Source organism: Stegostoma tigrinum, chromosome 4 (assembly GCF_030684315.1).
Source record: "Stegostoma tigrinum isolate sSteTig4 chromosome 4, sSteTig4.hap1, whole genome shotgun sequence".
NCBI lineage: Eukaryota > Metazoa > Chordata > Chondrichthyes > Orectolobiformes > Stegostomatidae > Stegostoma > Stegostoma tigrinum.
The window spans coordinates 11559755-11573042 of NC_081357.1; the positions used below are offsets into that span (position 1 = coordinate 11559755).

At 47.7% G+C, this 13288-nt stretch overlaps 1 protein-coding gene across 1 annotated transcript in view; it reads right to left on the bottom strand.

Annotated features, from left to right (window-relative positions):
* The window catches only part of vegfab (vascular endothelial growth factor Ab), a 40748-nt gene extending 28279 nt beyond the window's left edge, over nucleotides 1-12469 (bottom strand). The window contains exons 1-2 of the mRNA XM_048531204.2: nucleotides 11687-12469; nucleotides 6513-6552 (exon numbers count right to left, since the gene is read on the bottom strand). Of these exons, the coding sequence (XP_048387161.1) occupies nucleotides 6513-6552; nucleotides 11687-11752 (106 nt within the window). The 5' untranslated portion in view covers nucleotides 11753-12469. The remainder of the gene's footprint in view (nucleotides 1-6512; nucleotides 6553-11686) is intronic.
* Between the last annotated feature and the right edge of the window lie 819 nt (nucleotides 12470-13288).

Sequence of the window (13288 nt, forward strand, 5' to 3'; positions counted from 1 at the left end):
CCATCGCCTTGCTTCCCCACCCTCTCAGCTGTGATGTACTAGAATCGCTAACAGGGTCGAAACAGGCCCTTTGGCCCAACAAGTCCACACCAACCCTCAGAGCATCCCACCCAGACCCATCCCCCTGGAGCCGACCTGATCTACACGTCCCTGAACACTATGGGCAATTTAGCATGGCCGATCCACCTAGCCTGCACATCTTTGGACTGTGGGAGGAAACCGGAGCACCCAGAGGAAACCCACACAGACACAGGGAGAATGTGCAAACTCCATGCAGACAGTCACCCGAGGGTGGAATCGAACCCAGGTCCCTGGCGCTGTGAGGCAGCAGGGCTAACCATTGGGCCGTCCCTGTAGACAGGGTGTTCTTCCGAGAGAAGAAAGAATTTGTCAGCATCTACCCTGTGCAGTCCTATGAGTTTCAACACTGGAGTGCAGAACAACAGTGGCTGTACTGGGAATACCTCGAGATGTTACAAATGCTCTTGATCACCTCTCACCACCACTATCCTCGGGGACAAATTCAGCCGAATACAAACAAGCTAATCCATGCGCTTGTTACAAAATAAAACAATAACTCAGATTGATTCACTGTTTGGCATGTCATGACTGATCCTGGTTTGAAAACTTGGTGTTTCCTTTCCTGCTTAGTCCGTTCTGATTTTCCACAGCTTGGAAACTCAGTTGTTCCCGGTATCCAGGGCACCGGCTTCAATTGCTTCTGACATCATCCAGAACACAAGGGTTCACAGATGTGTGTGTCCACAGATCCCTGAAGGTGGCACGTTCATAGGGGCAGTGGGTAAGGCAGGTGGGCCTCTTGCTTTTATCAGTCGAGGCACCGATCCGAAGAGCAGGGAGGTTATGTTGGAATTATACAGACCACAGCTGGAATACCGCGCACGATTCTGGTCACTGCACTGTAGGAAGGATGTGATTGAAGGGGGAAGCAGAGGGAGATTCACCAGGATGTTGCCTGGGGTGGAGCATTTCAGCGATGAAGTGAGACTTGGAGCAGAGAAGGTCGAAGGGGGGACATGATTGAGGCACATGGTCGAGGTGAATAGAAAGCAGCGGTTCCCCTGAGTTAAAGGTTAAAAACAAGGGGGTACAGTTTAAAAGTGAAAGGCGTATGGTTTAAGGGCATTTGAGGCGAATAACTTTCACCCAGTGGATGGTAGGGATCTGGAATATCGAGGCAGGAAACCACAGAATGTTTAAGAAAAAAGTGCTTGGACGGACACTTGAAATGTCATAACAATCAAGCTATGGGCCTAGTACAGCAAAGTGGAACTATTGTAGATTGTGACTGTGTGTGTGTGTGTGTGTGTGTGTGTGTGTGTGTGTGTGTGTGTGTGTGTGTGTTTGTGTGTGTGTGTGTGTGTGTGTGTGTGTGTGTGTGTGTGAGCGTGTGTGTGTGTGCCTCTCGTGTGTCAGTGTGAGAGAGAGTGTGTGTTGTGTGTGTGTGTGTGTGTGTGTGTGTGTGTTACATTGCAAGACTGTCACCCTGGGCAAAAGACCCTGGTACCAGAGCAGTGGTGAGCAAGGGGAGAGGGGTGGGGAAGCAGAGGGGCTTGTAAAAGAAATAGGTTGGTGTCAGGATACTCTTCCTGCTCTTCCAGGGTGTGAATCCCTCCCCCGGCCCACCATCCCTTTCCCCTGATATCCTGAACGAACAGCCATTGAAAGGTTTTACCGCAACTTGAGTGCAATCATCCCACTCCACAGTGACCTGCAGCTGCTCAGCTCCAGGTAAGTGAGGCACTGTGCCCCAGGCTCCCCCAGTCTGAGATCCAGATGCTGGAGCCCCGTACTCACAGGTCACTGCAGTGCCAAGGGAGCACTGCACTGGTGGAGGTGCACCGTTTCAGACGAAAGATGAAATTGGATTTCCCTGACACTATTTCAAAGATCAGAGTTGCACTTCTTACAGATTGAGCCCACAGCGGTCATTTAATTTATCCCAACTTCCTGTGGATTGAGAAAAACGAGGGGATCTTAGTCATGGCAACAGAAGAATCAAAATCTGTAGAAGGATAAAGCCATGCTGCGTGATTGTGATGGGGAATTCTGTCTGAACCAAATTGAGGGACTGGCCTTTACAATTCTGTGCCTGACCTTCAGTATTGTCCTTCAGCTGTCCCAGCTATGTCATCTTAGAATACCAACAGCTTTCACACTCTCGTTTACTCACAGGCAGAATCTCTCACTCACTGTCTCTCTCTTGCACACGCACACAGACAGAAACAGGACCTTTCACATGTATACCTTCTCACACGCAGACACACAGAGACAGGCTCACACAGAGACACATACACACACACACACACACACACACACACACACACACACACACACACGCATACAGAATGGCTCTCACATTTGCAGACACGCACAAACTCTTTCATACTCGCAGACAAAAGCCTTTCTCACACACAGAGACAGAATCTCTCACAGACTCCGACGCACACACGTACAAACACTCACTCAAACACTGACACACCCACGCACACATATACAAACACATGCACAAACTCACACACCAACTTTCCTGCCCTGACCAACCCTCACCGCTCTGCGATCTCACAATCCAAATAAAGTTACATTTGTGAAAAAAGGGAGTAGACAATGATTCTGAACATAAATTGCAGTAATGAAAGCTTCATCGTCAGAGACATGGAGGGATTAAGCTGCACTCTAAAGCAAGACCCTGTGATGGCAATTTGGCAAAATGGCAGGTCCATGAAGGACAAGCCTCTACTGTATGACCTTGTCTCATGTTGTTGCTGTTCAATTGCATTTTAAAGATGGCCTTTAAAACCAGATCTGCGCTGGTATCTTATCTTCTGTTTCTCTCAACTGTACACAGAGCTGTTTATTCAGTTTACTATCTCTCTGCCTCATAACCAGCAGCCCCTGTGTTTCCCCCTCTCCCCTCCCCTCCCCCATCGCTGCTGAAACTAAACTCACCCCCAATCTATGGTGGAGTGTGGTGCAATGCAGGAGAGCATTACATTAATGAGGCACTGCACATCTGCTCTTAGACCTACTCTGCTTTGTATTGTAGTTGCCAATGTCACTTTCAAACTGACACAGGAGAACATCCTTCGGGCTGGAGACACCTGTTACCTGAACTCTTATTTCTATCCAATTTAACAACTTCCTGGGAATTTTGGGCCCTCTGTGTATTCTCCTGGACTTGTGGTCGAGGGCGTCCAATTTGCACGCAGGAACACCTCTTGCTGCTTGTCTCCCCACTCTAAGAGCCAGGGCTCAGAAGGAAAGGATTTACATTTCTGTAATGCCTTTCATGGTCATCAGACAGCCCAAAGCGCTGGCCCAGCCAATGAACGATGTGCCACTGAGGTGAAGAATCGATTGAGGGCACATTGTGTGCTGCCATTTTCAAGTAAAATCCCAGCAGCTCCCCCCACCCCCGGCTCCTCACCACCATCGTTTATACTGGTTGAGATCTGGGGATGTAAAAGTCAATATGATCACCTGAAACTATCCGCCCCACTCCCTTCCACTATCACACGCACTGTCAATCCTCAGCACCCAAACCTTACTGCTCCCCGGACAACCTAATTGTTACCGCGAGAGCTGACCACCATTGCCAGGCAATGTTATCGCCTCAGGCTGCCAGGGCTGGAAGGTTTGAGTTATCAGAAGAGGCTGGCACTTTTTTTCGCTGGAAGCGCAAGAGGTTGAGACCAGTAGAGGTTTACAAAATGATGAGGGGTATAGATAGCGTAAATGACAGGTGTCTTTTCCCCTGGGGTGGGGGGATTTCAAGACCATATTTTTAAGGTGAGAGGAGAAATATTTAAAAGAGGACTTTGGGGCAACTTTTTTACGCAGAGGATGGTTTGTGTGTGGAATGAACAGCCAGAGGAAGTAATGGATGTGGGTACAGTTACAACATGTAAAAGACTTTCTGATGAGCTCATTTTTAGTTATGGTTTGGAGGGGTATGGGCCAAGTGCAGGCAGGTAGGACTAGTTTAGTTTGGAACTAGGGACAGCTTGGACTGGTTGGACCGAAGGGTCTGTTTCTGCGCTGTATGACTCTATGACATGCTGCAACTAACAAGGAACATTCAATCTGAGTGCTGTGCTTTCCAAAGCAAACACACATGACGTCAGTCCCTCTGTAGAAGAGTGATTACAGGAGGTACACTGAGGTTATATGGCAGAGCTTGAGATGAAGACATTCATGCGCCTGACTTTCCAATTTATATCCCCATTACACTTGGCCTTTCCTCGCAACTCTTAGAAGAAATTTTAAAAAAAACGAACCAATTGCGTAAGAATTGTCAGAAGCTGAGGTGACATTACATAAATTGTATTAAAATAAAGAAAGGTAAGTTGATTATTATTATTTAAATATTGAGTCACAAACTATGGTTCCAAATGTGTGAATAGAAAGGCAAACCTAGCAAGTGTAGGGTTTCGTCTCAAATTTGATCAGAAGCTTGTTGACTGGCTCGACAGACATCAATGCCTGTATCAGTATTTTTACCTGTTCAAATATCAGCACCTGTGCATATATTGATGTCTGTAGTAATGAGAGCCTGTAGTATGGATGCCTGTGTAGAAGTCAGTACCTGTATGGCTTTCAATTCCTGTCCAGTAACTCTGCCTTAGCAGCTATCAGTACCTGTATCAATCAGCACATACACCAGCACTGAATCTTGAACTGAATACCAAGTTAATCTGCTGCAGACTTTGCTACGATACTAAAAGGGATTTACACTGGTGCAAGGAGAGAGCCCTGGTGATCACAGGTCCAGAGATCACTGAAATCACATGGTGCCCATGTTCTGGAAAATCCTGCATAGCAACAGTTAGCCTTTCACACCAATTGATCCTGTCATGCCAGTGGAAACAGCTTCTCTTCATTTAATCAAGCCAAACCTCTTGTAAATTCAAACACCTTCATTAACCTCTCGTCTGTGCACCGTTCCCATTGCTGCTCCTACACTACCTGCAATGCAGTCTATGAATCTCTTAAAGCTCTTTCGGCACCCTCTCTCATCCTGTCCAAGGTGCACTGCCCACAATTTGGCCTGATATTACAACAAGTGATCTCTACAGTTGATGGTGGTGTTACAGTAATTACAGTAACTTTGTGATTTGGGGTACTAGGCTCAAATTCTCCTGATAACTGCTTTGGAGAGTGAGGGTTGGGGGGGAGGGTAGCGTGCTTTTGGGGGGGTGTCGGGGGTTGCTGTTTAAACTTAACAAGTTTGGGGAACTGAAAACTGAGGGTGAGCGTGTGTGAGAGACCATGAAAGATTTTTAACAGTCATTAGCAAAACCCATTAAGGAAGGGAATCTGATACCAAAGCAGAAACTGCTGGAGAAATTCAGCAGGTCTGACAGCATCTGTGGGAAGATAGCAGAGTTAATGCTTCGAGTCTTATTAACCAAAACATTAACTCTGCTTTCTCTCCACAGATGCTGCCAGACCTGCTGAGTTTCTCCAGCAGTTTCTGCTCTTGTTTCGGATTTCCGGCATCCGCAGTTCTTTATTTCAGGAGGGGAATCTGCTGGTTTCCATATAACTCTGCAGCAATGTGTTTGAAATGTAACCTGAACAGGCCACGCAATTCAAGGGTAATTAGAGGTGGCAACCAAAACACGAATTTCACCTGCAACGGCCGGACCCCATGGGAAAAGGATGAAACTATACCCGCACCAATGCACAATCAACATGCCACGCACAAGGTAAGCAGCAAATATTCAATGGAATGTTGGTTGATTTATTGTTGTCACGTGCACCGAGAGACAGTGTGGAGTGTTGTTTTGTGTACTGTGCAGCCGTACAAAGTGCATCAGGGCAGCAGAACAGAGCGTAAACGTCAGTGTTACAACTGCAGAGAAGGTGCAGAGACAGAGAGAGACCGGAATTAACATCCCAGAGGTCTGCTCACAAGTCTGATAACAGCAGGGAAGAAGCTGTTCTTCAATCTGTTTGTGCGGCTGTTGAAGCTTTTAGAAAAACCGAACGAGCAACGGATGCTGTAAATCAGAAACTTTCATATCTTCTGCCCAACAGAAGAGGGTGGAAGAGGGTAGAAGCAGAGTGGGAGGGACTTTTGATTATGTTGGCTACCTTCCAGAGGCAATGGGAAGTATTAATGTAATCTGTACACTTCGAGGGGAGGGTGGGGGCTAGGAAGTTTCAGAATGGCTAACCTGTGTCTAACCGGGCTGCCGGGTGGTAACGGATGGCCATTCACTCCCGTCACAACTTATGTCAGGCACGGTGTATGTGTGTGTGTGTGCGTGTGTGTGTGTGTGTGTGTGTTTTGGGACTGGGAGGAGTTGGTGGGACGGGGGGGGGGGGGGGCACGGTGCCGCGGAAAGGGTACAGAAGGCTGCACTGCCGCAGGTGACCAGAAGGTGGCAATCTAAGCCTGTGCTGAGAGCCGGCAGAGCTACATGTAACATTTCAGGCGGAACGTGGTCTGGTTCGCAAGGCAAGAGGACGACCGCAAGTACATTTACCTTCACTTCTCCGTGGTCTCTCGTTCGGGATGTGCGCCATCTACGCAGCCAGCGACCGAAGTAAACGATTACATATAACGGGGGGAAGGGAACGAAAAAGATGAAGATAAGGGCGGATTAGAAACAGTTATTAAACAGCCACACACACACACACACACACACACACAAAATTTAAAAATTGGCTTCTATCGCCCAGGTAAATGAGCCAACAGGCAGATAAATTGCAGACCTCAGTGTTCAATCCACAGACACGAAGGTGATACTTTAACCATGTTCTTTTTGAATTATCAAAGAAAATACACATAGGGACAGGAGAAAGAAGGCACTCGGCCTTTCGAAACTCTGCCCCCCCCCCAAAATAAATAAAAACACGCATTTCTGCCAAAAATGGAACCCTACACAAGGGAGAGAGAGTTTAATCGCTACTGGACTCCTCCGGGTCAAAATGGGATCAGCAATGTTTATTTATTTTGAAATCTGACCTCCTGGCTCCACGTTTCAACTTTACACACGCACACAGAGAGAGGCAAAAAAATTACACAAGATCGGGTCCGCTACAGTGAGGAATGGTTGCACAGTGTTTCTGCAAGGCACGGAGACTCGAGGTGTTGTCCAAAGGCTTGAGTTCTCCTGGACACGGCAACACCTGCTGTGAGCCAGCCCGGGTCAGGTTGGGCACGGGAGCTGTGTCCAGAGACAGGGACAGAGCGCGGTGAAAGTTAGGGTAAAAATAGGAGGAGGTTGGGAGGGGGATGCAGGTGGCGAGGGCAAAGGACGAAGATGTGAACGGCTGGATAGAAGAGGAACTAGGTAGAACGAGGCCCCGGGGAGCAGGAGAGGTGGATGAATGGAAAAAAAAACGACACAGTAAGTCACAGATAACAAAGTGTGAAGCTGGATGAACACAGCAGGCCAAGCAGCATCTCAGGAGCACCAGCTTTGAAGGGCTGTGCGGCTGTGTAAAACTCACTCTCCTGTGGGTCATGTTATCATCGGTTTCTGTCTGTGGGACCGGGTACAGCGTACACTGTGTGTGTGTGTGTATCTGAGAGAGTGTGTATGTGTGTATATATGTGTGTGAGAGAGAGACTGTGTCTGTGTGTGAGAGAGACTGTGTCTGTGTGAGAGAGAGAGACTGTGTCTGTGTGTGTGAGAGAGACTGTGTCTGTGTGTGTGAGAGAGAGACTGTGTCTGTGTGAGAGAGAGAGACTGTGTGTGTGAGAGAGAGACTGTGTCTGTGCGTGTGTGAGAGAGAGAGACTGTGTCTGTGTGAGAGAGACTGTGTCTGTGTGTGAGAGAGAGACTGTGTCTGTGTGTGTGAGAGAGGGAGACTGTGTGTGTGAGAGAGAGAGAGACTGTGTGTGTATGTGTCTGTGTGTGAGAGAGACTGTGTCTGTGTGAGAGAGAGACTGTGTCTGTGTGTGAGAGAGGGAGACTGTGTGTGTGTGAGAGAGAGAGACTGTGTGTATGTGTGTGTGTGAGAGAGACTGTGTGTATGTGAGAGAGAGAGAGACTGTGTGTATGTGTGTGTGAGACAGAGACTGTGTGATGTGTGTGTGGGAGAGAAAGGGACTGTCTGTGTGTGTGTGTGAGAGAGACAGAGAGAGAGAGACTGTGTGTGTGTATACGGGTGTGTGTGTGTGAGAGAGAGAGACTGTGTGTGTGTATACGGGTGTGTGTGTGAGAGAGAGAGACTGAGTGTGTGTGTGGGTGGGAGTGTGTGTGTGTGAGAGAGAGTGGGACTGTGTGTGAGGGTGTGTGTGAGATAGAGAGAGGGACTGTGTGTGTGTGAGAGAGGGACTGTGTTTGTGTGTGAGAGAGAGAGGGACTGTCTGTGTGTGAGAGAGGGACTGTGTTTGTGTGTGAGAGAGAGGGACTGTGTGTGTGTGAGAGAGGGACTGTGTGTGTGTCTAAGAGAGAGACAGTGTGTGTGGTGTGTGAGAGAGACTGTGTGTGTGTGAGAGAGAGAGACTGTGTGTGTGAGAGAGAGACTGTGTGTGTGTGAGAGACTGTATTGTGTGTGTGTGAGAGAGTGTGTATATGTGTGAGAGAGTGTGTGTATGTGTGAGAGAGTGAGTGTGTATATGTGTGTGAGTGTGAGAGAGAGAGAGACTGTGTGTGAGAGAGGGATTGTGTGTGTGTGTGAGAGAGGGATTGTGTGTGTGTGTGTGAGAGAGAGAGAGAGGGAGGGAGATCTGGGGAGACACAGGCACATAGTGAATCTGACAGAGGCCATGCGAGAGAGACAATGTGCAAGTTAAGAGTGTGACACTGAGTGTGTGAGAGAGGGAGACTGTGTGTGTGTGTGAGTGAGAGAGAGAGGGAAATAGTGCATGTGCATAAGAGAGGGAGACTGTGTGTGTGTGAGAGAGAGAGAGAGAGAGGGACTGTGTGTGTGAGAGAGAGGGACTGTGTGTGTGTGTGTGTGTGTGTGGGAGGGAGAGGGAGACTGTGTGTGTGTGTGAGAGAGAGAGATAGAGAGTCTGAGAGAGAGAGGGAGGGAGAGTTGGGGAGAGACAGGCACATAGTGAATCTGACAAAGTCCATGCGAGAGAAAAAATGTGCAAGTTAAGAGTGTGACACCGAGTGTGTGAGAGAGGGAGACTGTGTGTGAGAGAGAGAGGGAGGCTGTGTGTGTGTGAGAGAGAGGGAGGCTGTGTGTGAAGGTGAGTGTGTGTGGGTGGCAGAGTGAGGGAGACAGTGAGTGAGTGTGAGAGAGGGAGACTGTGTGTGAGACAGAGTGAGGGTGTGTGTGTGTGTGGGAGGCAGAGTGTGTGAGACTGTGTGCGTGTGTGTGAGAGAGAGACAGAGTGAGGGTGAGTGTGTGTGTGGGAGGCAGAGTGAGGGAGATAGTGTGTGTGTGTGTGTGTGTGTGTGTGTGTGAGGGAGACAATGAGTGAGCGTGTGTGAGAGAGAGACTGTGTGTGTGAGGGAGACAGTGAGTGAGTGTTGAAGTCTCTATCCCTCACGGTGCCCCAGCCTGCCTGAATCCTGGCTCTGGGAGAGTGCCTGTTGTACTGAACGGGGAGAGGCGGCTGCTCGTTATGGAAATCTGTGGCCTCGCTGGAGGCTTGGTATGGAAAGCAGCATCTCTCTGAATACCTGGCCGCTCCCAGGGTCCGGCCTCTCGCCTGGGAGAGTGTGTGCAGAACCGGCTCCTCACCAGTGAGGCTCAGGCAGCCCTGCCAACCGCTTTTACCCGAAAGAACGAAACAGTAGCCTGCTGTTGCAGGGAGCGGGTCGCTAAGGAATTGGTCTTCCTGAATTGCTGCAGCTTTTCCCAGTGCTCTCCGAAATCCCCAATCCCTTCAAAGTCTGTCACTACCGCGCGAAAAGGCGTAAAACTGGCACATCGTTTCCAGACGAGATTAGTGAGGGACGGGTGACTGGGGGGAGGGCTGTGTTGCACACGAATACGACGAGAACAATACCAACCCCTCCCCAAGACCTTAACTCTGTTCACCCGCAAACCGCAAAAGGAAAAGCGGCCTCACACCGACTCTCTCTGCTTCCCGGGTCTGTCTGTGTGTCTATATATCTGTGTCTGTGTGTGTCTATGTATCTGTGTCTGTGTGTGTCTATATATCTGTCTCTGTGTGTATCTATGTATCTGTGTCTGTGTGTCTATATATCTGTCTCTGTGTGTGTCTATATATGTGTCTGTGTGTCTATGTATCTGTGTCTGTGTGTATCTGTATATCTGTGTCTCTCCGTGTGTCTCTATATCTGTGTCTGTGTGTATCTATATATCTGTGTCTGTGTGTCTATAGATCTGTGTCTGTGTGTGTCTATATATCTGTGTCTCTGTGTGTATCTATATATCTGTGTCTCTCCGTGTATCTATATATCTGTGTCTGTGTGTATCTATATATCTGTGTCTGTGTGTCTATATATCTGTGTCTGTGTGTGTCTATATATCTGTGTCTGTGTGTATCTATATATCTGTGTCTGTGTGTGTCTATGTATCTGTGTCTGTGTGTATCCATATATCTATGTCTGTGTGTCTCTCTGTGTGTCTATATATCTGTGTCTCTGTGTGTCTATATATCTGTGTCTGTGTGTCTATATATCTGTGTCTGTGTGTGTCTATGTATCTGTGTCTGTGTGTATCCATATATCTATGTCTGTGTGTCTCTCTGTGTGTCTATATATCTGTGTCTCTGTGTGTCTATATATCTGTGTCTGTGTGTCTATATATCTGTGTCTGTGTGTGTCTATATATCTGTGTCTGTGTGTATCCATATATCTATGTCTGTGTGTCTCTCTGTGTGTCTATATATCTGTGTCTGTGTGTGTCTATATATCTGTGTCTCTGTGTGTCTATATATCTATGTCGCTGTGTGTGTCTGTATATATGTGTCTGTGTGTGTCTCTGTATCTATATATCTGTGTCTCTGTGTGTGTCTATATATCTGTGTGCGTCTCTGTGTCTACATATCTGTCTCTGTGTGTGTCTATATATGTGCCTCTGTGTATGTGTCTATATATCTATGCCTGTGTGTGTCTCTGTGTGTCCCTGTGTGTGTATATATCTGTGTCTCTTGTGTGTGCCTCTATGTCTGTGTCTTTGTGTGTGTATGTCTGCCTACGTGTCTCAATGTGTTTATGTCTATGTGTGTCTGTGCCTGTCTGTGTGTGTGTCTGTGCCTGTCTGTGTGTGTGTGTGTGTGTGCAGCGAGTAAATGAGAGAGACAGAGTGAGAACGGGAGAGGGGGTTGGGGGGAGAGGGACGTGGAAAGGAGAGCGGGTGACCGAGACAAACTTTGAAAGAGTGCGAGCGACAGAGAGACTTTGGGAGAGGGAGAGAGACGGACTTGGAAAGAGAGAAGGGAACAGTGAGGTTGGGTAGGTGGGGGGAGGAGGTGGCAGCAAGACAGGTTTGGAAGGATTCAGAGAGAGACTCCGGGCAGAGAGCAATGAGCCTGAGAGAGAGAGAAAAGCGGAGAGGCTGAGCTGGATAGAGGGAAGGAGAAGCGATTGAGCAAACCAGAGGGAAAGTAACAAGAAAAGTGAAAACGCTCAGACATTGCTGTGAGTTTCCTTGTAGCTGGTGTCATGCCGGCTGTGCATTTCACATGGGGCACTGAGCTAGCTTCCAGATCGTTTTAATTCCACCGCGAATAACGAAGATTAATTACAAAAAGAAAACAGCGACACAGAGAGAAATAGCTTACCTTTGCAGTATCAAAGTATAGCAGGGTGACTAGGAAACAGTTCAGCAAACTTAGAAGCGAGTTCATGGTTGCTGGATTAGATATTGTATCCCAACAGGAATCAGGCGAAGAGAGAGAGGGGGAAATCACCTCAACTTTCGTCAATTACAAAAAAAAGGAAAAAAAGATCGAACAGATCTCTCGCCGTCAATCCACTGTTCTCACTGTAACATCCACCGTTTACGAATGAAGTATGAACTTCTGTCTCTTTTCGCTGTCTTGCTTCTCTGGGTCTGTCCGCCTCCCGTTGCCCTCTCTCCCTTTCTGCCCACGGGCGAACAAGCTTCAGATTCTCGCCTGGCCAAGTTGTCTCGGCGTAGACCTTCCTCGCTCACAAGACGCAGAAAGACAGACAAGAAGCAGAGCGGTCAAACAGCTGCTGCTCGCTTGCGAAGGTGGTATTGGAATTGAGAGGGAGGAGGGGAAGAGAGAGAGAGAGAGAGTTGCTTGAAACTCCACAACTTGTCTTCAGACGCACAGGAGAGAGAGAAACAAAAACTAATTCTCTCTTAAATATAATATGTATCTACCACGAGAATTCAAACCCAGGATCTCGATGCACTCAAGACAAATTCAACGCAAAAAAATGGAGAAGGGGGGGAGAAAAAACTTTTATCCAGACCTACATGGGCACACACGGAAAAAGAAATCTGTATATGTATTTATAGAATGACGAGCAGGAGAGTAAAGGAAGTAATCGCTCGTCGGTCAGATAGCAAACGCCTTGTGAGAATAGAGCGACTGCTGGTGTTGTTCAGTTTAACTTCTTTTAACTAACTCTCACTGGCTCAGTCGCGGATGACTGTTTTTGGGGGCGTTGACAAACCGTAATGCACTGTGTATCTGCCCTTCGCCAAATTCAAGAGAAAACCGGCGAAGAGTTAAGGCGAGTTCTCTCACTTTATCTCTCGCTCTTAGTTTTGCCAAAATCCGAGCTTCTGCCGTACCTTGATCATTCCTGACGGGAACACTCTATTCTGAAGCCGAGAGAGACTATGAAATATATACCAAAGAGCAGCCCAGGGAAGGTCACTCGACCCTTCGAACTGATTCTAGCATTTCATAAATCCATGGCTGATTGCATCAACTCTGCATTCCCCCGATAATTTTTCACCCTCTTTAGTAATCGAGACTCGATCTAGCTCTCCCTTAAAGTATATACGAATTCTCCATCTACGGCCTGTTTGAGGAGGGGATTCCTAAGAGTTTTAACCCTCCCCCGGGTTCTAGATTCTCCTGTAAGAGTCATGCGTTCAACAGCCAAATGGCGAAGGATCTTCTATGTTTCAATCTGACTATTCTAAACTTCGGAAAATACTGTACAGGTCCAAGCCTTTCCCCTTAAAGCAACCTGCTCATTCCAGGTATTGCTTCCAAATGCGTTAACATCTGTCTGTCGGCGCTGTGACCAGCACTGTGTACTGATGCATTCTTACCAGTGCCCTGTATAACTCATGATTCCAAAGAAAATAAAATTTCAGCACAGGAACAAAGCCCCTCGGCCCCTACTTTTACATTCAATTCCGACCCCCAACCCACAACAAAGTCAAATTGACTGGTCTG